This window comes from Ovis canadensis, chromosome 1 (genome assembly GCF_042477335.2).
Source record: "Ovis canadensis isolate MfBH-ARS-UI-01 breed Bighorn chromosome 1, ARS-UI_OviCan_v2, whole genome shotgun sequence".
Classification (NCBI taxonomy): Eukaryota; Metazoa; Chordata; class Mammalia; order Artiodactyla; family Bovidae; genus Ovis; species Ovis canadensis.
The window spans coordinates 35,787,525-35,810,900 of NC_091245.1; the positions used below are offsets into that span (position 1 = coordinate 35,787,525).

The 23,376-nt window shown below is 39.6% G+C and overlaps 1 protein-coding gene across 1 annotated transcript in view; it reads right to left on the bottom strand.

Annotated features, from left to right (window-relative positions):
- The window catches only part of C1H1orf87 (chromosome 1 C1orf87 homolog), an 84,473-nt gene that overhangs the window by 25,455 nt on the left and 35,642 nt on the right, over window positions 1-23,376 (bottom strand). The window contains exons 6-7 of the mRNA XM_069592969.1: window positions 22,554-22,719; window positions 14,803-14,900 (exon numbers count right to left, since the gene is read on the bottom strand). Of these exons, the coding sequence (XP_069449070.1) occupies window positions 14,803-14,900; window positions 22,554-22,719 (264 nt within the window). The remainder of the gene's footprint in view (window positions 1-14,802; window positions 14,901-22,553; window positions 22,720-23,376) is intronic.

Here is a 23,376-nt window from a genome sequence, read left to right on the forward strand (position 1 = left end):
TCTCACATCCACACATGACTACTGGAAAAACCATAGCTTCGACTATACGGACCTTTGTTGGCAAAGTTACGTCTCTGCTTTCTAATATGCTTTCTAGGTTGGTCATAGCTTTTCTTCCAAGGAGCAAGTGTCTTTTAATTTCATGGCGGCAGTCACCATCTGCAGTGATTTTGGAGCTCAAGAATTTAAAGTCTGTTACTGTTTCCATTGTTTCCCCATCTATTTGTCATAAAGTGATGGGACCAGATGCCATAATCTTAGTTTTTTGAATGTTGAGTTGTAAGCCAGCTTTTTCACTCTTCTTTTTCACCTTCATCAAGAGGCTTTTTAGTTCTTCTTTGCTTCATATATAGCAGTGTGTATATATTAATCCCAAATTCCTAATTTATTCCTCCATTCCTTTCCCCTTTGGTAATCATAAATTTATTTTCTGTGTCTATGGATCAACTTCTGTTTTGTATAAGTTCACTTGTATCTTTTTTCCCCCCTCAGATTCCACACATAAGCGATATCGTATTCTATTTCTTTTTCTCTTTTTGGCATGGTTCATTTAGTATGATGATCTCTGGGTTCATCCATGTTGTTACAAATGACATTATTTCATTCTTTTTATAGCTGAATAATATTACTTTGTAACATCTTCCTTATCCATTCATCTATTGATGGACATTTAGGTTGCTGCCACTTCATGGCTGTTGTAAATAGTGCTGCAGTGAACATTGGGGTGCATGGATCTTTTCAAACTCTGATTTTCTCCAGATACATGCCCAGGAGGAAGATTGCTGGGTTGTATGGTAGCTTTTTAATATTTTTTAAGGAACCTCCATAAATTCATTAGATATGTAACTAGTTTGTTTTGCTTATACTTAATAGAACTTTTCTATACCTGGCATCACAAATTAGAAAAGTTCTTTGTCAGTGTAGAAAATATAACCTCCAGAGCTTCATGTCACTTTGGGCACAAGAATAGACAAGGCATAGGTAAGCAGAACCACCAGCTAGATAAGCTGATGATTGTATCAGCTGCTACAAGGGCTAGGCATGGAAAAGATGGTTGGAAAAGTAGCACTCTCTAGGAATTTTAATTAACATACAAAGATCTGATATTAGCACAGATCTGGAAATAAACCTAAGGAGAAGTGTCTCCTGTCTGCTACACTTATTGAAATTCCTTCCTCTTAGGAGGACCAGGCTTAAGGCTACAGCATCTTCTGACCTGCTGAACAACAACACAACAAAAACCCAGATCCATTGATATTTCCACATTGTATAACATTTATTTTTTAGAGCTGTTAGAAGTTAGCAAATATTTGGCAAGGTTTCTGGACAAAATGGCACCAGACACTCTCATGCCCCTTCTTGAATATTTGCTGATAGAAGAGGAAGGAAATTGCAGGACATTTTTTCTACGTACTGAACTTGGACATTGCCTGATTTAGGTGGTATGTGACCAATGAAATCCTTAAGGTCCTTTAATAACATATCTTCTTTATTCCATACTCTTTAAATTACCCTAGGACCTCCAAAGAGCCCTTGACATCTTAAACATAGCAATGGGTTTTTGCTGCCACAAAAGGCAATATAATTCTAATCACAGTAGCAGGTGCCAGATTCCCCATGTTGAGTCAGAGAGGTCAGGATTGAAGGACAAGGTCTGTGAACCTGATTCTAGATTCAGGCAGATCGAGTTCAAATTCTAATGTTATCCAAATTTTTAAAATGGCCTTTCATGAGCATTCTAAGTCTCTTTTGTGCATTCTCTCATTTAATTGAGAGACATGAGACATGTAAATAACTTGCCCGTGGACATGCCGATTAATGGGGCAGCCAGGATTTAAACTCTGACTCCAAATCCTGCACCCTTAACCGCTGTACTCTATGGCCTTACACATGAAATGTAATATAATTTGGTTTCAGTTATATTTCTGCCCCCCCTTTAGAATTCCATGAACATGGTTCCAGGGTCTTCTGATGTTTATTATTGTAGGTTTTTTTTTTTTTAACTTTAAACTTTATTATGGTGTTTAAATGCCAGATTGAAAGAAGCAAACTACAGTTGAGCCTTGAACAGTGTGATGAGGGGTGGGGTGTGTTAGGGGTGCTAACTCTCTGCCCAGTCAAAAATTCATGTATAATTTATAGTTAGTCCTCCAGATTAGAGGTTCCTCCTTTCCACTGGTCCACTTTGCAGAAGTATGAGGTCAGTCTTATTTGGATATATTTATAATTATTTTTAAATTTATTTGCTTTGATTTAGTTTAATTTTGTTTTGGCTACATTGTTAAATAATTCACGTTGTCTCAGTAGCACAAAAGTTTTGTCAGGAGAAACATGGATGCTTTTTTTTTTTTTTTCTCTTAATTTAGTTTAGATCTTAATGAATTCATTGTCTGTACACAGGGTGTTTCTTTCTCCTTACTTCTGCAAAGTTTCTTTAGCTGTGACCTTCTGTTTCATGTCTTGTCCAGTTCTTCTAGTTTCTTATTCCACAATATCAAAGCATCTTAGGTTCAGTCTCTACTCTTATTCTTTTATCTCTACTGTTCTTTTTTATTTTTTTCTCCAGATTTTGTGTAAACTTCTCAATTCTGATGTTCTGAATTAGATTTATTCTAGTGTTAATTTTGCTAATCATTAATTTCTGGTTATCACACTTTCTTTTGTAAGTAATATTTTATTAAAACACAGTCCTGGCTATTTGTTACGTATTGTTTTTGGCAGCTTTCAGGCTACAATGACATAGTCGAATAGTTACAACAGACTATACACCCACAAAGCCTATAAACTTTACTATGTGACCCTTTATAAAAAAGGTTTGTTGACCTAAACATTTAAATAAGTGTCTTAATATCACAGAATATCTAGCAATATTCAGCTTTCCTTGATTGTGTTATACTTTTAAAATTGAGATATAATCGACATATAAAATATTAGCTTCGAGTGTACAACATAATGATTTGATATATGTGTGGATTGCAAAATGATCACAATAAGTCTAGTTAACATCCATCACCATAGTTATAATCCCAGTTACCTCTTCATTATGCTGTAGAAGTTTCAGTTTCCTTGAAACTAGCCACATTTCACCAAGTTCATTTTAATTTCTTTTTTTCACTTTAGTGCTTTTTGCATTTCATTTTAATAGCCTTTTAATCTCATTATGCTTATGACTTTCCAATTCATTTCAACAGAGACATGGCTCTTTATATCCTAGAGAGAACACCAGTGGCTTTCTAAATGTTTTCTAGTTTCTAGAGTCAATCATTTTCAGAAGTTTGCTGTTATTTGGAGTCTGCAGGAGCATGGTTACTTTCCTTGTTCTACAGTATTTTTAAAAATTAGGCCTCATACGTTGGGGTTTTCTCTTTATTTAGTGTCAAATGAGAAACTGTTCACATTCAATACAACACAGTAGATGAATTTAATAGGTTTCCTCTGGCCCTACTCACTGCTCATTCAGCCCTCAGTCAAGGGGCGAGTGACTGCTCCTACCAACTGGTGCTCCTTAGACGTTTTCCTGGTGCCTCTCAGGTGGGACCACTTCAGAGGTGGGATCTTCCCATCACAACTGTTGGATATCAGACACTATGTTGGTGTAGTCATAATGGGTACACTTGTTGACCTGAAACAGACTGCCAGATATTTCTCCAGCAAAGATAGGTTTATTCAGGATCAGTAGAGATTTGTAATTTGTGGTCTCCAATCATGGTGAGCCATGCTCAAGTGCCCCAGACAGCAAGGAAAGAGAACACACTTTTTATAGAAAGGAAAGTTGGGTTGGGAGCGCTATAGAAAACAAAGTGTCCATGGCTTCTCACTGGCTGAGTTCTGACCAAGAAAGAAATCTTCCTTGCTGCTGAGTTCTAGTATCGTGGGGCATGAGAGCGCCCCCTTCTGGTCTCTCAACTCTGACATTTCTGCGTGTTCATTTCTTACACGCTTCCCAACATACGGAGAAGGCAATGGCACCCCACTCCAGTACTCTTGCCTGGCAAATCCCATGGACGGAGGAGCCAGGTAGACTGCAGTCCATGGGGTTGCTAAGAGTCGGACACGACTGAGCGACTTCACTTTCACTTTTCGCTTTCATGCATTGGAGAAGGAAATGGCAACCCACTCCAGTGTTCTTGCCTGGAGAATCCCAGGGACGGGGGAGCCTGGTGGGCTGCCATCTATGGGGTCACAAAAAGTAGGACACGACTGAAGCGACTTAGCAGCAGCAGCAGCAGCAACATACACAACTACCAGGGAGCGCCTGTTTCTGCTCCAACCTACGTGACGTTACATTTCCAGGATTACATTTCACCGGATGCAAACACCACAGCCGAGTTTAGCCATTCCTGCCTTCCTCACACCAACTTTATGCTCTGTCCTTCCTAGGAGTTGTGATCTCTGCATAGACACAGAAAAGCAGTATGAGGGTAAGTGCACTGGTGTGTATACTTGGATGAGAGAAGGAGAGGAAGCAGCTGTACTCAAGCAGATACAGAAAGTAGTACCCATGTAATTTTCTCGTTACCTAAGACTTGGGGCCTCCAAATCAAGGAGAAAACTGTGGTGAAGGGACAAAAATATCTTCTGTTTTTGGCACTTTCCATAAATAGGCAGGAGAGCTTGGGGCACCAAGATTTTCCCAGATTCCACTGTTCGTAGCCAGTGGAGATTCTTTCTGGATTCTGACATTAGAGTGCCTATTAGATTTTGCTTCTGGTATTTTTGTTTTCTTGCCACTTCATTTGTTCATTGGGATTTTAATAAAATTAAAATGTCATCTCTGAAGGAGATGACATTTTACACAAAAGTCCTATATATTAACACAAAAACCAAAAGTCTAACCATAGCAAAAACTCAAAATGGGGGCTATTTTATAGAAACACCCTCATAATCTTGATGATGTTATTTACAGGTGACATGTTTCTCTGTGAGTTTCATACAGGATTCACTCAAACGTGTGTGGTACTTCCTTCTGAAACTCATCACCTTTCTTTACCTTGTGAAATGTATACTCTGGCCAAAATGGACAGTCTGTGGTTCTCCAAACTTGTCATGTTCTTGCTTGCTTTTTTATCTTGGCACATACTGCTCCTTCTATCTCTGAGATACTCCATTCCATCTCTCATCTGATTGGTTTCTACAAGTCCCACCAAGCTCCGCTGAGTGTTTAGTAGTACTGAAGAGCCAGCTCTGTTCAGACTGCTAGAATTATAGGTTAGTCCCATGATTTGAAAAGTTAAATCATTGAAGCCATTCCCTTGAGAACCCTGCAATCTACTATTCCAACTGAGGGGCACAAAATATTCTAGGAAAAGGAGGTGAGTAGAAAGAAGACCGTGGAGGTGACTCTTAGCCTGCAGGGGGCTGTATAGTCTGCTTGGGTTGCCATTAGAAAAAAAAAAAAAGTGAGGGGCTTCCCTGGTGGCTTATTTGGTAAAGAATCTGCCTGCAATGTAAGAGACCTGGGTTCGATCCCTGAGTTGGAAAGATCCCCTGGAGGAGGGTATGGCAACCCACTCCAGTATTCTTGCCTAAAGAATTTCCATGGACAGAGGAGCTTGGCGGGTTGCAGTCCATGGAGTCGCAAAGAGTCAGACACGACTGAGCAGCTGAACTGAACTGAACTGAATGCAGGGTCTTTTCTTTGTAAGAGCACATCCTTGGAGTCTCTCTATGTGTCTAAATTTCCTCCTTATAAAGACACCAGTCAGATTGGCTGGAGGCTTACTCTAATGACCTTATCTTAGTCATCTCTTTAAAGATCTTATCTTTAAATACATGGTCTAAAGGCTGGGAGTTAGGGATTCAACATATGAATTTAGGGGGATACAATTCAACCCACAATAGGAAGAAAGGTTTAAAGAGTCCCAACTTTGGGGACAACTTACTTAAGGACTCTGAAAGTGAAAGTTGCTCAATCGTGTCTGACTCTTTGTGACCTCATGGACTATACAGCCCATGGAATTCTCCAGGCCAGAATACTGGAGTGGGTAGCCTTTCCCTAGACTTTGAACCTCATTTTATTAATCTGTGAGGTGGGTATAAAAACATTAATTCATAGGACTGTTGGAAATATAAAATGAGATAAGCCATGTAGAGCATGTAGCCCTATTTGTGAACATAGTAGGTGGAGATAAATCAATCCTTCTGAGTCAGGGGGTTATCTTGGTTCTTATTTAACTCAGCTGCTGGAAACGCTCATCCAACTGCATCTTTCTCAGCTTTCATCTCCCTAATCATGTAGCCTAAATTGTATTCTTCTCACTTTCCATTTACCCGTGAAAAGCACGGTCTTTACTTGGTAGACAAGCAATAAACTCTCAAATCTAGGCAAAAAGATTTGTCTTTTTTCATTTAACAGGTGGAAATGTAATGTTCAGAGAAATCAATGACTTGTCCATGTTCTCAAAGCCAGGGCATATGACTGTTGGAATTTCCATCTAGGCCTGCTCACGTTGCCTTTCTGCATAGATGGGGGCTGAAGGGGCAGTGGAGGTGCTCTACCAGTGAGGAGATGCTACCTACAAGCCCTGGGGTTCCTTGGATCATACCTGATGCTGGAACTAAAGCCTCTTCACTTTTGTATTCATAACCTACACCTCCCCTGGGTCCTAGGGCAGGAAGATACTGAGTTCCTCAAAATCCAAACCCGTGTTCAGCACCAAGCCCAAGGTTAGAGCTGACTGTGAAATGCAGGCAAATTGCCTAAAGCCCCTGTGCCTGGGCACTATCCTATAGGCCTTTACATTTCATAGGAGTTGTAGGAGAGTTGTTACAGTGCATTAAAAGCCGAGAACCTGAAGCTAGAGAGCCTGTATTGACTTAGTCTTATTGATGAATTCATTTATCAGTTACATACTAGTTTTAGCTTCTCAGTGCCCCAGCTTCCTCATTTGAAAAGTAATAGTACCTATCTCATGAGGTAGGTGCAAGGATTAAAAGAATTAATATTTATAAAGCATTCAGAACATTGCCTGAGAATATAGTAAGCACTATATAAATGTTGGCTACTACTACTAACTTAATTAGCAATATTACTATTAGAATTCTTACCCCATAGGAACAGGCTCTGGAAGAGAAGATTGTAATTAATGAACTCTTAAAAGCCAGATCTGGTTTCCAAGACCAACCAATGGGTGGATTCATACCATACCTCTAATAGCTCACAATTTTCCTATTCCCTTACAATCTTCCTATTCCCATTAAAAAGTAATTGCTGAATTGGACACCTCATGTTTCCTTTATCTCTTAGAATCCTCTGGTTGTTCCTGGGATTATCAGACCAGTCCTCAACCTAATTGCACTCCCAATAATGGGCCAGATGTGTACGATAAGGTCTACTTGGGGCTGTGTCAATTGTGCCACTCTATTTATGAAGCCACCCATAGCAGCTTCATTACTTATCCCCTCCCCCGACACAATTTGGCTTGAGTGCCTATGTTTTAAACTGGGTTTGAAGCATTTAATTTTGCCAATACAATTTTAGAGTATTAGTTTGCCTCCTGTTCTCTCTCTGCTCTCCTTAATTACCATTTATTGCAAAGTCACACAGAAACATTAAATGCTAATTCTGACTTACACATTCCTGGCCAAGAACTGGGATAATAATTTTCATCCAACACAACCTGAATTCATTTTACATAAGGGTGATTCAGAGTAGAGATTTGAAATCGTAATCAAGTCTTACTCAAAATCGCCTTACTCTGGCAGTCATTCACTAATGTCTTTGCTAATTGGTAGGCAAATGGCAAAAAACAAAATCTCAATGTTAAAACACACACAATCAAACAGAGATACACAACAACAACTTTGCTGCAGCATGCTCGAAATTGTTCCTCTCATCAGCTCTTGCAATGTGACAGTTTAAGAAAAGAACACAACTCATTTTATTTGGTTAGATGGGGCTAATCCCACATCACCATAATCCCTCCTGATGTTTTATTGATTTTAAAGGACATTTAATCAGGAAGCAGCTCAGCACTAGAATCCTGCTAATTAGTAAGCAGCCACATTCCAAATGGGTTCCCAATAGAACGGCAGATTAATGGACAATATGTACTAAAATAATGATTCATGCATTCAGCTTCTAAAATGTATGTCTAAATTGCATCTGTAATCTCTTAAGGATATAGGTTTGCATACAAAGCCCTTAACGGAATGGATTTAATTTAACAGAAGAGCTTTAGCCAATGACTGTTTAAGGATGAAACAGGTTTATCACTTATAAATGCAATTCTTCATTGGCTTCATAGTTTTGATGTCCTTGAACATTCAAAGGTCAAAAGATAGGTGAATAAAAAATCAATGTGCTTCTCTGATAATACCCATAAAATGGTAGGAAGCTGAGAATTTTCATATAATTATAAGTAGCCTAACCTCATTGTTCTCTTTCACTCTTATTCTCATACTTCTATTTCCTGGAATCTTGGTTCTGGACCCGAACTTCTATCAAGTATACCAAGTATAACATGAACTTTGAAACTTGCATTTTCGCCTTTTATACCAGGGCCTGTGGGAGTCTCAGTTTTAGCTTACTGATTTTCTACTCAGCTCTTAGTCCACTTTTTGCTTTTCCTGCTTAACCACCTCCCTTACCTTCACCCAACTACCTGAACATTTTACAGAAGGAAAACTCCCACGTCCAAAACCGGTCTAGTGGAAATTCATTGGCCAAGCTCAACATGCTATTTACCACTTGATGTTCTCATAACCTTTATCACCATGTGATATGTCACACAGACTAGTTTATTTATAGTTTCTCTTCCCCCTTAGAATAGAAGCTTCATAAGGGAAGGGACTTTGTTTTATTCATATCTATATTCCCAGTGATTAGAACAGTAATTGGTATACAGTAGGCACTCCATACGGAGAAGGCAATAGCAACCCACTCCAGTACTCTTGCCTGGAAAATCCCATGGGCGGAGGAGCCTCGTAGGCTGCAGTCCATGGGGTCACGAAGAGTCGGACACTTACTGAGCGACTTCACTTTCACGCATTGGAGAAGAAAATGGCAACCCACTCCAGTGTTCTTGCCTGGAGAATCCCGGGGATGGGGGAGCCTGGTGGGCTGCCATCAGTGGGGTTGCACAGACTCGGACATGACTGAAGCAACTTAGCAGCAGCAGCAGGCACTCCATAAATCCAGTACTTTGGCCACCTCATGTGAAGAGTTGACTCATTGGAAAAGACTCTGATGCTGGGAGGGATTGGGGAAAGGAGGAAAAGGGGACGACAGAGGATAAGATGGCTGTATGGCATCACTGACTCAATGGACATGAGTTTGAGTGAACTCCAGGAGTTGGTGATGGACAGGGAGGCCTGGAGTGCTGCAATTCATGGGGTCGCAAAGAGTCGGACACGACTGAGTGATTGAACTGAACTGAACTGAGGCACTCCATAAATATTTGTTAAATGAATGAATAAATGGATTAATCAAATATTAATTTGGTACTGTGTCTATCATGTACCAAATACTGGCCTACAAGATGATGGAATATAATGTGTCATGATCCTTGCCAAGAAGGAGATCACTATCTAGTCATTAAATTAACAAGTCACACAAATAAATACATAGTTACAAATAGTAATAAGTGATAGGAAAGAATATTACTGAATGCTAAGAGAGAGTATAGCACAAAGAACATTATTTTGATGAGATAGTTAGGGAAAGCTGCTTCAATCTGACCATGAGCTAAGGATTAGGGAAAATTTATGTATCTGCATTCCTCAGCATTTTGAAACTTTATTCTTCCCCTAGTTCAGTTCAATTCCATAAATATTTGTCAAATACCTACTAGGTGCCAGGCACTGCTCTATATACTTGGGATACATCAATAAATAAAGTTTCTGCCTGCCCTATGGTACGACAGTCTATAGTCTATCAGAGATTAATTTATAACAACAATAAACATCATACATTAATGTTACCTAATACATTAATCATTTGTAAGTGTATGCTGCTGCTAAGTCACTTCAGTTGTGTCCGACTCTGTGCAACCCCATTGACGGCAGCCCACCAGGCTCCCCTGTCCCTGGGATTCTCCAGGCAAGAACACGAGTGGGTTGCCCTTTCCTTCTCCAATGCATGAAAGTGAAAAGTGAAAGTGGAGTCGCTCATTCATGTCTGACTCCTAGCGACCCCATGGACTGCAGTCTATCAGGCTCCTCTATCCATGGAATTTTCCAGGCACGAGTACTGGAGTGGGGTGCCATTGCCTTCTCTGTTGTAAGTGTATAGAAGAAAGCAAAAGGAATGCAGGTTAAGGAGAAGAAAGGATGCGGAGACTATAACTTTAAATAGTGTTTCAGTTCAGTTCAGTCGCTCAGTCGTGTCCGACTCCTTGCGACCCCATGAATCGCAGCACGCCAGGCCTCCCTGTTCATCAGCATCTCCCGGAGTTCACTCAGACTCACGTCCATCGAGTCCGTGGTGCCATCCAGCCATCTCATCCTCAGTCGTCCCCTTCTCCTCCTGCCCCCAATCCCTCCCAGTAAGCCTATAAACAAGGTAACATTGGGCAAAAACTTATAGAAGGTGAAGGAGTTAGCATGAAGATATTTGGGGAAAGAATATTCTAGGTTGAGGAATCATTCAAAAGATAGGTACTAAGGTGGATGTGTGCCTGGTGTCTTTGAGGAAGAAGAGGAGAACAGTGTGACTGCAACAGAATGAGCAAATGAAATTATAGATGGAGCCAGAGAAGTTGAAGAGGGCAGATTACGTAGAGCCCTTTATTAAGACTTCAATTTCCTTTGAGTGAAATAACATCCTCTTGCAGTGTGATAAGCAGAGCAGTGACATTAACTGTTTTAGCCTTCAATAGACCACTGTAGCTTCTGTACTGAGGATAAACTAGGAACAAGGGAAAAGCAGAATTCAGTTAGGAGGCCATTATAGTAATCTAGGAGAAACGTAATGGTAGCTTGGATGGGGTGTAGTTAAGTACTAACAGAGGTGGTGAGAAAGGAGCAGGATCTTGACATACTCTCAAGATAGGGTTGATTTATTCATGAATTACTGATGGATTGGATATAAAATGCAAGGAAAAGGAAAAAGAGACAAAGGTTCCTGGCATGTTGTGTCTTCATCTGAATGCAGTTTAAAATGTTGTCACTTTCCCTTGCGATTTCTTCTCTGACCTTTGGTTGTTTGTAAAGTGTATTGTTTAGTTTCATAATGTTGGGAGAATCCTGGGATTTTATTTTGCTTTATTTTTGGTTTTGTTTTATTTTTGCTTTTTGATTTCTAATTTATTTCTTTTGTGGTCAGGAAGCATATTTTATATAATTTATTCCTTTTAAATTTACTGAGTTGTTTTGTGGCTCAGGATAAGGTTTATCTTTTAAATATTCCATGGACACTTAAAAAGAATCTGTATTCTGCTGTTGTGTGGGGTATAATTGCCACTTACATCAAGTTAGTTGATAATATAGTCCAAGTTTTCTATCAATTCAGTTCAGTCGCTCAGTCGTGTCTGACTCTTTGTGACCCCATGAACTGCAGCACGCCAGGCCTCCTTGTCCATCACCAACTCCTGGAGTCTACCCAAACTCATCTCCATTGAGTCAGTGATGCCATCCAGACATCTCATCCTCTGTTGTCCTCCTATCCTCTTGCCCTCAGTCCCTTCCAGCATCAGAGTCTTTTCAAATGAATCAGCTCTTTGCATCAGGCGGCCAAAATACTGGAGTTTCAGCTTTAACATCAGTCCTTCCCACGAACACCCAGGACTGATCTCCTTTAGGATGTACTGGTTGGATCTCCTTGCAGTCCAAGGGACTCCCAGAGTCTTCTCCAACACCACAGTTCAAAAGCATCAATTTTTCTGCACTCAGCCCTCTTTACAGTCCAACTCTCACATCCATACATGAGCACTGGAAAAAACAAGTTTTCTATAGTCTTACTGATTTTCTGTCTATTTGATTTTGCCAGTTACTGACAGAAATATGTTCAATTGTCTAAATAAAATTGTGAATTTGTCTATTCCACCTTCCAGCTTCATGTTTTTAATTTATTAACTTGAAACTATGTTATTGAGGGCATGAACATTTAGGTCTGTATGTCCTTTTGATGAAGTGAATTTCAGGCAATACGCATTGATTTAGAATCTACTTTGTCTGACTTTTGGAGAAGGAAATGGCAACCCACTCCAGTATTCTTGCCTAGAGAATCCCATGGACAGAGGAGCCTGGTGGGCTACAGTCCACAGGGTTGCAAAGAGGCGGACACGACTGAGCGACTTCACTTTCACTTTGTCTGACTTTAGTGTAAGCATCCCAGCTTATTTCTCATTCATACCAATTAGTACGGTACATCACTTTCCATCCTTTTACTTTTACTAGGTCTGCCTTTATATTATAGAAGGGTTCATTTCAGACAGCATTTAGTTGGGTTTAGCTTTTTAAACGAAATCTGGAAATTGCTACCTGTTAATTGGTACATTTGACCCATTAATACTTACTGTAATTATTGATATGATTGGACTTAAATCTATCATCATTGTTTGCATTTATTTTCTACTTGTCTTATTTGTTTCTTGTTTTCTTTTCCTTCTCTTTTTTGGTTTATTCTTAGTATTTATATGTGATTATTCAATCTCTGTTCGTATTTTTGGGCCTGCCAGGTGGCTAAGTAGTAAAGAACCCACTTCCCAATGCAGGAGACTGCCTGCAATGCAGGAGACCTGGGTTCGATCCCTGGGTCAGGAAGAGCCCCTGCAGAAGGAAATGGCAACCCCCTTCAGTATTCTTGCCTGGAAAATCCCTTGGACAGAGGAGCCTGGTGGGCTGCAATCCACAGGGTCACAAAAGAGTTGAACGTGACTTAGTGACTAAACAGCAACAATTCATATTTTTAACTGAATACTCTTCCTTCAACCAAAATTATACTACCTAGCTGACAGTATACAGGTATTTTTACAGTACACTTTTATTTCCCCTCCCAGTATTTTATGCTGTTGTCAAATGCTGCCCTCTATTATGTTACAAACTCCACAGTACATTGTTATTATTGTTATCTTAAACAATTGATTATAATTTTAACAGATTTTTAAAAAAATAAGGAAACTGTATTTTTATTCATTGACATATTATGTCCAATACTTTTCATTTCTTTGTGCAGATTAAAAATGATTATTTTCCTTCTGCCCAAGGCCTTTTTTTTTTTTTTTTTACTATTTCTTGCAGTACTGCTCTGATGGTTACGAATTCTCTCATTTTTGTATGTGTAGTCTCCTGCATTGGAGGCGGACTCTTTACCATTAGCACCACCTGGGAAGTCCTTGTATGTGTAGAAAACATCTTACTTCCCATTAGTTTCTGAAAGATGGTTTTGCTGGATGTAGGATTTCAGGATGATCACATATCCTTTAAGGATGTTATTCTAGTCTTACTGTTTTTGTTTCTAGTGATAAATCTGTCATAATTCTTATCTTTGTTGCTCTTTATGTAATTTGTCATTTTCCCTTCTACATTTAAGGTTTTTAATTTACTGCTGGTTTAAGCAATCTGATTCTAAGGAGCCTTGGTATGGTTTACTTCAAATTCCTTATATTTGAAGTTCATTAAACTTCTTAGGTCCATGTCTTTATAGTTTTTTTTTTCAATTTTGGAAAATTACAGCCATTATTTTTTCAATATTCTTTTCTTTCTGTCTGTTTGTCTTATCTCTGAGACTCCAGTTCTCATGCATTAGGCTTCACTATCTACCATTTTGAGGACTCTAGTCCATCCCACATGTGTTCCTCTCTAGCTGGTGGAAATCTGAACTATTCCCAACTCTGTGTGAGTTCTAAAAATTTCTCCACTTTTTTCTCTTGTTTCTTTTGCTGGCCTTGGGTAGTTTCCTCAAATGCCTACATTAGCCAAGTTTTCATGTGAAGACTTCAGGGTAACTCTTTGGAAGTCTCCAGAAAGGACTCTCAGGGTATCTCTCCTCATTGCTACGTTGTACCAAGTATTCTAGACTTCTCGGCCTTCGTGAACTTCATACTCTATTCCTTTAGCTCAAGGAGAATGCTGGGCTGAGTTTGGAGTCCCCTTTTCTTGTTCAGTAAACTGAGCTTACCTCATTTCCTTCTCTCAGGAATCACTGTTCTGTGCTTCCTGATGTCTAAAGTCATCCAGAAAGTATCACTTCATATATTTTGTCCTAGATTTTATTTGTTTAGAATGAAATGGTAAATCTGACTTGCCATTTACCAGCAAACTGGAAGTGGACATTTACTGCTTTAATTTTTCTATGGCCCAAAAGATCCTGTGATCTTAAGATAAACACACATCTATTAACTCTGTCTTTAGGTAATAAACCGATTGTTTCACATATAAAACTTTAGCCTCAGTTCAGTTCAGTTCAGTCGCTCAGTCGTGTCCGACTCATTGCGACCCCATGAATCACAGCACGCCAGGCCTCCCTGTCCATCACCAACTCCCAGAGTTCACTCAGACTCACGTCCATTAAGTCTGTGATGCCATCCAGCCATCTCATCCTCTGTTGTCCCCTTCTCTTGCCCCCAATCCCTCCCAGCATCAGAGTCTTTTCAAATGAGTCAACTCTTCGCATGAGGTGGCCAAAGTACTGGAGTTTCAGCTTTAGCATCATTCCTTCGAAAGAAATCCCAGGGCTGATCTCCTTTAGGATGGACTGGTTGGATCTCCTTGCAGTCCAAGGGACTCTCAAGAGTCTTCGCCAACACCACAGTTCAAAAGAATCAATTCTTCGGTGCTCAGCCTTCTTCACTTTAGCCTAGAGACAGACTTATGTATTTGGTATTTTAATAAAGGACTATGTAAATAAAAAAATCAACTTACTTTATTTCATCTTGGTAACCCAAATCTTGATGGTTAAGCAATGTTTCCAAAAGACTCAAAGTCAGATATAATCCATGTTTCTCACATATAGCTCTGACCTGCAAATAAGAAAAAGATTTGAAATTTCAGTACAATTAAATTGATTTGAATTTCCTTCCCATTATTAGAACTTACATAATTTGGACAAAGAATGAATAACTAGTAGTGGAGTATAGCACCAGAATAATATTTAGGACAAGAATGTTCATTGGACTGCTCATCAACAGCAAACTTTTTATGCTTGACACAGAGGCATAGTTCATTACTCAGAAGCCACTGTACTTTGAAATGCTGATCTTACATTTTTGACAGCTATGGAATGAGTGGTCAAGGCCCAGAAATTATACATACTTATTATATAGGTGAATTACAAAGTGTTTTTTAATATTGACTTTGATTTACAAAAGAATCTTGTTTTATTTTATATATGAGGGAACCAAGACTTAGATTGACTTTCTCTATGTCACATGGTTAATAAATGATGGAACTTAATCTAGAAACCAGATATTCAATTAATATTTGTTGGATGAATGAATGAAGGGTCACTGCAACTTCTGAGTACTTCACATTTTCTGAGTCTAGCCAATAAACCAGTTCAGCTCTCAAGTTGTAGGTGTGCGATACTTAGATTCAAACACATCAAACTTTTAGGTTCTGATAGTCTTTCTTGTGTGTTCAGCGTACTGTTTAAACACAGAGTCTTAAGAATAAGGCATGATTTATTTTGAACACTGGAAATGCTGTCTGTGATTTGGGTGACCTCAGGAAATTCCTAAATCTTTTTATGCCCAATTACTTCACCCACTAAATAAGATTAGTATTTTCTACTTCTCAGAAGAAAGTAAGCAGTTAGAATAATGCCTGGATTTTAGGAGGCATTTGACTAACGTGTGTTGAGATGAAGAAAAGAAGGAAAGAAGGGAAAGGGAAGAAAAAGGGAGATAGAGGAGAGAGAGAAGAGGGGAGAGGGAAGAAAAGAGGAGAGGGGGTGCAAAAGTACAAGAAAGAGAGCGGAAGAGAGAGAAACGAGAGAAGGAAGGAAGAGGCAAAGAAAGAAGAAAAGAAAGGAAATGTTTCATTTAGTGTTTAGACTAATTGTAGCTACTGTTGTTATTTTGAGAGGAAGTTCCACATAGTGAGTGTATTACGCGTGTCTTTTAAATCCGATGCTTGGCGATCATGGGGCCCTGCTGACCCTGGAGAAACCGCTTCTTCCAGGCCTAGCCAATTACTAGAGATAGTAAAGGACTTACCTGAAAGTATGTCTTTCATCTGCAAACCAACTACCTCTTTTACTGAGGTTTTCACACTTGGGCCACTATTTCCAGGTCCTGATTACTCCAGGGCCAAGTACTAGGCAACTAGGAATGGCTCCTGTGCCCCAGAGCCCACTGAAATTATTCAAACTAGCCAGTCCTAAGCCTTCTTATCCTGCTTCTTCTACCCACAATAAATGCTCTTGCCCACACTTTCCCCTCATCCCCTCTGCCTCCTGACCAACTCTGGTGTTTCACCATGTGGCCCATGTGGTGTCTGTGCCCCTCCTCTTGGGAACTGTGAGTAACAAACTGTCTTTCCAATGGCAATCACCTTCTCATCTGTTGGTCTGACCACACTTGGATAATATAACATATATTTTAATACAGTGACAAAAGCCTAATCTTCATTTGTCTTTTTGGAAGGAAACACCAATCTGGGTTAGAAACATGTTACTTACTAGCTGTAGAGGAGTATTTCAGGGAAGGAAAAAGACAGATATAAAGCATGAAAAAAAGGAATAATAGTGTGCCAGAAAAATAAGGAGTTGGGGATAATTCCAGGCAGAAGAAATGCATGTGTAAATAATGGGTGAGAAAGAGCATTGTGCTTTTTAGAAACTACACGTATTTTGGCATAATTCACTCTACTATAGTTTTATACCCCTTTTCACTGGGCAGTAAATATCTGTTCATTAGAGCGTCTCTAAAAGACTGGCTTATTGAGGGTTGGATTGTGTTTCCTTCATTTTCCTATCACCATTGCCAAGCACAGTGTTGAAAATTACTTACTGAATAAATGAATATATAGATGAATTAGGAATGAATGAATTAGTTAAAAGTACTGAAGGTAAAGGCATAGGTTGGCAAAAATAGAGTGGTAGAAATTAGTTATGTTATGCCATTTTACTCACTAAATAAACTTATCCTCATGATTAAAGCATATTAATGTATTTTTAAACATCAGTATTAACAGGTTATTCTAAAAACAGTTTATTTACTTCTGGCAACACTGCGTTTTGCTCTAGGCTAAATGAACAGCAGATTAGAAATAGTACGTCAGGGTTCCTGGAAGTAGATTGATTGATAGCTGCTACAAACTGACTGCTGACAGTTGTGGAAGAGCAGTAGCAACATCTACCAGAAAATCCTGGCAATTTAGTGTTATCTAGGATTATTTTTAAAATCCATGAATATTCATTATGATGTCCTTATTCAATAAGAAAATGTTTGGTTGTATATAGTTTCTTCAGTTCAAAAAAGACATTTAAAAAATCAAATGTAAATAAAATACCTATGTTATTTAGAAAATGACAAGTAAAATAAATATTCATTTCCTCAAAATGCTCCTGGAGAGACTGATGCACAGATGCTCTCTCTACTTCCTTCCCATTTATGGCTTCATTTGCATTTTATCCCATCGCTCTACTTAAATTGTGTTTACCAAGTCGTTAGTAACCTCTGAAGTTTTACATTTAATGACTACTTTTCAATCCCGATTGCAGATGGTCTCTTTGCAGCCTGTGACATGGCTGAGCTTCCCATCCTTGCGTAAGCCTCTTCTCTTGGCTTTTCTTGATCACTCCCACGTCTCTCTGGATTATTTTTGGTCTCCTTTCTTGGCTTGTCTTCATCTACCTGCTCCTTAACAACAGGTGTCCTCCTCAACCTTCCCTTCTTACCTTCTATTGTGTCCTTGAGTAATCCTAATCACTCCCAAAGTTTCAACTTCATGTTGAAGACCCTTATGCCATTATTTAGCTTTACCCTCTCAAGCTACATCAACATGCTCAAAAGTGAACTCATCATTCTTTCCTTTGCCTCCCCAAACCCCTTTTCTGTTTCCTGTCTTAGAGAATGGTGCCACCATCTAGTCAAAGTCAGAACCTTGGGAGTCATTTTTCATTCCTCCTAATTCAGGATCTATGTTCAGTTAAGTCACCAAGACCTACTTTTCTACCTGCTTAATATCTCCATCCCTCCTGCTACTTTGCTGGTTTAAATTCTCATAATTTCTTGCTCGAATTACTGGAACAGCCTTTTAAAGTTTCCTTCTGTCTCTAATTCTCCATATCTATTAGAGTGCTCTTTTCAAATTTAAAATTTGATCATATCATTCACTTGTTTATTATTCTTCAATGATTCCACTGGAGCCTCAGGATAAAGTCACATTCCTTAGAAAGACCCTTCAAAAACTGGTTCCTCCAACCATTCTAACATCAACTTGAGCAGCATCTCCCACCATCCCCAGTCACCATGCACTCACTGCATTCTGCCTATATGAGTAGTTTAGCATTCCCTGAACTAGCCATGCTCTCTTCCATCTCAGTAACATTTCACATTGTACCTTTTACCTAGAAAACCTTTCCTGTCCTTTCTTCTGCCCCACCACAATTCTTTGCTAAATTCACATGTCCTCTAAGATTCAGTATTTGCTTTACTTCCTCTGGAGTTTTTGGGTGAGGCTAGGTTGTTATTCCTTCTCTGTGTTCAAAGTTACTGCCACCAATGTGTTTGTCATACAAAATTATAACATGTTTAAAATACTACCTTCTCCCTGAACTCCTGGAGAACTCTGGAACTGAAATCATAATCGTGTGTTGTCCTCAGTGCCTAATCACACTGCCCAGAGCACACTGTGTGATTAGTATGTTGAATGCAAGGATAAACAGGCCACATTGATCAGAAAGATGGCGACTGGTTTGGAAGTAGGGAATGATTTGAAACTAGTATAAATCATTTATATTTTAGGGCAGAGTGTACTGATGGAGAAACAACTAAATACAAAAAATGAGCCTGGCCAACTGCAGAAGAATGTCTTACAGGTTTGGTCACCTGGTAAACTAGTGTCGTAGCTGTAGTCTTGCCAAGGGAACAAATTTCACATTCACAAGCCCCTGTTCACTCAGGAATGGGATTCCCTCCTGATGATAGTGGGGAGGTTGCACGAACATCAGGCAAAGAGTAATTAGAGGTAGAGTAACCTGTGTTCTACCAGTTCCTCCTGGCAGGAAGGTCTGGGAGTAGTTTGGAAGGGCTTTGCATTATAGAGCAAAAAGGAGTTCAGAAGGTAAAGAATATGGATTCTGTATGAAACTGTTAAACTGAACCTCTATGCTTGGAAACTTCTTAGGTTCCACAGCCTATTGAATCCATGGACGAGAAAGTGCAAATGTTGATCATCCAACTCTTTCATGACCCTATGGACTGTATGTGCCAGGCTCCTCTGTCCATGGAATTCTCCAGGCAAGAATACTGGAGAGGGTAGCCATTCCCTGCTCCAGGGAATCTTCCTGACCCAAGGATCAAACCTGGGTCTCCTGCATTGCTGGCGGATTCTTTACCATCATACCTGATAAGAACAATGGTCAGGGAAGTTAATAAATAAATCTATGTGGATGCACATTGCCCTCAGGAGTCCTTCCTGAGCCACCATTGAATGAGGGATGTGACAGAGGGACAGAATGAGTGAGTCCACAGAACGAGGATGACAGATATCAGGTATGTTTTTATATTCTTCTTTGAGGTTGGTGACAGTGCCATTGATTTGAGTGATAGGACCCATCGATCAGCCTTCAGAACAGCTTTAAGTTATCTGAGGAGGTACAGGTGATCTGTGAACCCTCTGAAATACTGGCTGTGAGGATGTGCTCTTCTCCCTCTCTGAATACAGCATGCATAGGTTTCAGGAGAAACTTAAGGAGGTCTGAGGTCCTCTCCCTTGTGCCCTTTAGAACTGTTGATCAGAAAGAGAATTCAGATGGCCTTTCCCAGTCACCTCTGATGTCCTGCGTCCAGCAACAAGGATGTTGGAGTGCAGCTGCTGCTGCGTGTCATACCCAGTGTCCACTGGGCCTCAATTTATCTCACATTCTGGGGAAACACATTTCTGTTTGCCATGCCTCCCAGAACTGTAATATACTTTGAGTGAGTTCCAGATGTCTTAAGAGATGCCAGATGGCTCATGAGAGGCAGACCAGCTTCAAGGAAAATGTGCCCCATTTTCTTCAATATGAACCACAAATTTAAGCTTTCAGGGCCAGCTGTGGGGGGAAGACATTCAGAGCCTGCTCTGACAGCCAGCACTCCATGTGGCCATCAGTTGACCCTGGGAAACAGCCTCCTTCCTTAGACTATTTTGCAGTGATAATTTCACCAAACACTGATTAAAAACAGAAATATATATATATATATATATATATAGAAAGGAAACCTATTTCCTGAGTGCCTCACATATCAGACAGTATACTAAGTGCTTTCACATACTTATTTTACTTAATCCTCACAATAGACACAGGAGGTAGATATTTGGAGCCCACTTTTTTCCAGATGGAAAATCAGAGACTCAAAGAGCTTATGCAAATTTATTTCGATTTTCAAGTCATTCATATTCCATTCTCTGAGTGCCATCTGAGAACATTCAAGCTTCACTGATACTGTTCTGTATTTTCTAATCTGACAAAAAGTGGTTCCTGCTTAGTCAATTTCTGCTGATCTTCTCAAAAACATAATAAAGGCCATTTATGATGTGTGGAATCTCCTGTAATGTTCTCTCTTCCAGTGACACATGCTTGCATGATTAATATTCATGTATACAGCGCACATGCACCCTATCATGTGACTTTGCCTTTGCATGGTTAGCTGACTGTATAAATGAAAAAGTGCACAGAAAGCTACTTCTGTCATAGAATAAGAATCCACTTTCAACATATTATGTCCTTGGCTTCTTAGTAAACATCACTTGCTCTTTTGAATTCTCTGACTCTCAGTTCTTAACCCCTGTTTACCTGGATGAAAGGCATTTTCCAATCTTTGTTTCAGGACCTTTTTTTCCTCTATAAATTACAATCCTTTTTGCTCCTCTGGATTTTTAATTCCTGTATCCTAGACTCAGTAAAATCTTCCAGCCATCATTTGCCTACTGGAGTTCCAATTCTATTTCTCAGTGTCCAGTATTCTTGTGTATTTGAATCCTGGCTCTGCCTCTTGCTAGCTGTGGTCCTTGAGAGATTCAGTTGTCTTCTCTGAGAATCAATTATTTCATTTATTAAATGGGTATTATAACATCTACCTAGATCTTCCACTTACCTGTAAATGTTAAATGAGTAAATATAAGTAAAGCATTTAGTGCAGTGCTTGGCAGTTTAGGAAGAACTCAGCAAAGCCTGGTGGTGCAAGTTGCTGTGAATGGAACTGCACTCAATGTGGTCACTATTATCTTACCTGTATCCAAGGTAATCTCATGACTGGAGTTTGTTTGGCTGAATACAACACATGAGTTGATATGGTTCTGGATCCTCTTTTATGAAACATATCTATCCAGTTAATTAATGCTCCAAAACAGCATTGCTAATCTCTGTCAGCAATAAACCACATCAGTTCCTACAATCTGGTGTCCTTAAAGAACAGAGTACCACCTGCTGACCTCACCGGAAGCTGGTAGAGGGTGTGATACATGAACACTTAGCTTTGGAAAAAATATTTGTTTTCCACTGTGAAATATTATTTGGATATTGTCACATTGTCTATTGTTAGCATAAAACATAGCCCAGTGTAAGTAATTCCTGGGCCAATTCAGCATATTTCATGATTCTTTACTCTTGTTTTTTTTTTTTCCGCTTGGGTGCAGAAAATAAGTTAATTGTGAGATGTAATCCACAGGCAGAACACAGATCAAAACTGGGCTTTTTTTTAAAATCTGAATTTTTATTTCAGTGTCTTTAATCACTTTAAAATGTATTTTAAAATATAATTTTATTTATCTACTTTTGGCTGTGCTTGGTCTCCACCGCTTCCGTGTGGGCTTCCTCTAGCTGTGCTGAGGCCGGGCCACCCTTCACTGTGCTGGCTTCCCATTGCGGTGGCTCCTCCTGTTGCAGGGCACGGGCTCCAGGGCCTGAGGCTTCAGCAGTTGCTGGGCCTTGGCTCAGCAGTTGCAGCCCTTGGGCTCTAAAGCACAGGCTCAGTAGTTGTGGTCCGCGGGCTTGGGGATGTGGGGTCCTCCTGGACCAGGGATCAAACTCACGTCTTCTGCATTGGTGGAAGGTGGATTCTTTACCACTGAGTCACCAGGGAAGCCCTCATTTTAAAGTTTCTATTAAACAAGAAATGGCTTGATTTCCAAAGAGATGGCCAATTTATTACATAAGAAATTAGAGGTAAAAACAGGATAAGAAAATCTTTACTGTAAACATTCTATTTTCTTTAGCTCCTTATTTTCCTCTTAGTTGATTAAAATTTGGGAAATGATTATTAGACTTACATAATAAACCCTGAACTTAGTTAAAAATTTCCTAGGACCTATATAATTAGTATATATGCACTCTTACTTTCAAAGCTAGCCAGTTTTGGATCTCAGTATATTTATTCCTAGTGAACTGTGCCTTCTTACTATAGACCCAGTGCCCCACGATAGCCTTCTGGACATGAATGAATCTGAAATCTAACTTGGGTTACCTTGGGTGGGGGCAGGCAGCCAGAGAATGAGCGATCTTCTTTTCGAAAACTCAGGTTGAGTTTCTCTATGTTGGGTTTGGCCTTGGTTGCCCTCAGTGCCATCTTCAGGACTTCCAACAGACTCTCGTTCACTTCTGACCTTGAGTTGTAGTCTTGAGGGGCGATACTGCTTGGAGAAGCAGGAGAAAGGCTGTGAAAAGACGATTTACTCAAAGCTGCTGTGGGTTTTCATACCACATTTCTTACCCCTGCTATACACTGTGGAACCAGAGAACCCACCCAGCAAGGCCTTCTAAATCTGGGTAACCTCATCATGGGACTGCAAGTGGAGATTGCACAGGTCAACTAAAGTTTGTTCTATTCTACTGAGTCCCACAGTCTCTTCTCTCAGAGGTACCAATCCATTCAACTAGATCATAGATTGGATGACCCAGAAAGATGTTATGGGGAGGGAGGTGGGAGGGGGGGTTCATGTTTGGGAATGCATGTAAGAATTAAAGATTTTAAAATTTAAAAAATAAAAAAACTAAAAAAAAAAAAAAATTTGTAATCCACTAATTTTTTTCCAGATGAGGAAAGCTTAGAATTGACCTTAGCAGTTTACTTACCTATTTGATCTTATTAATACTTTTCTTAAGTCCTGATAACTATTGACAGCAAATATCAATAGCAATTTGATAGCAAATTCCCAAACTATCCATTGCCACAAGCAAAGCAGAACCTACCAGATCCCTGTAGCCAGGGAAGCTATCTAGAAGGAAATCTTGAACCAGGTAAACTTCCTTCATTATCCTTGACTCTGCTCTTTGAATCTGGAAAACCC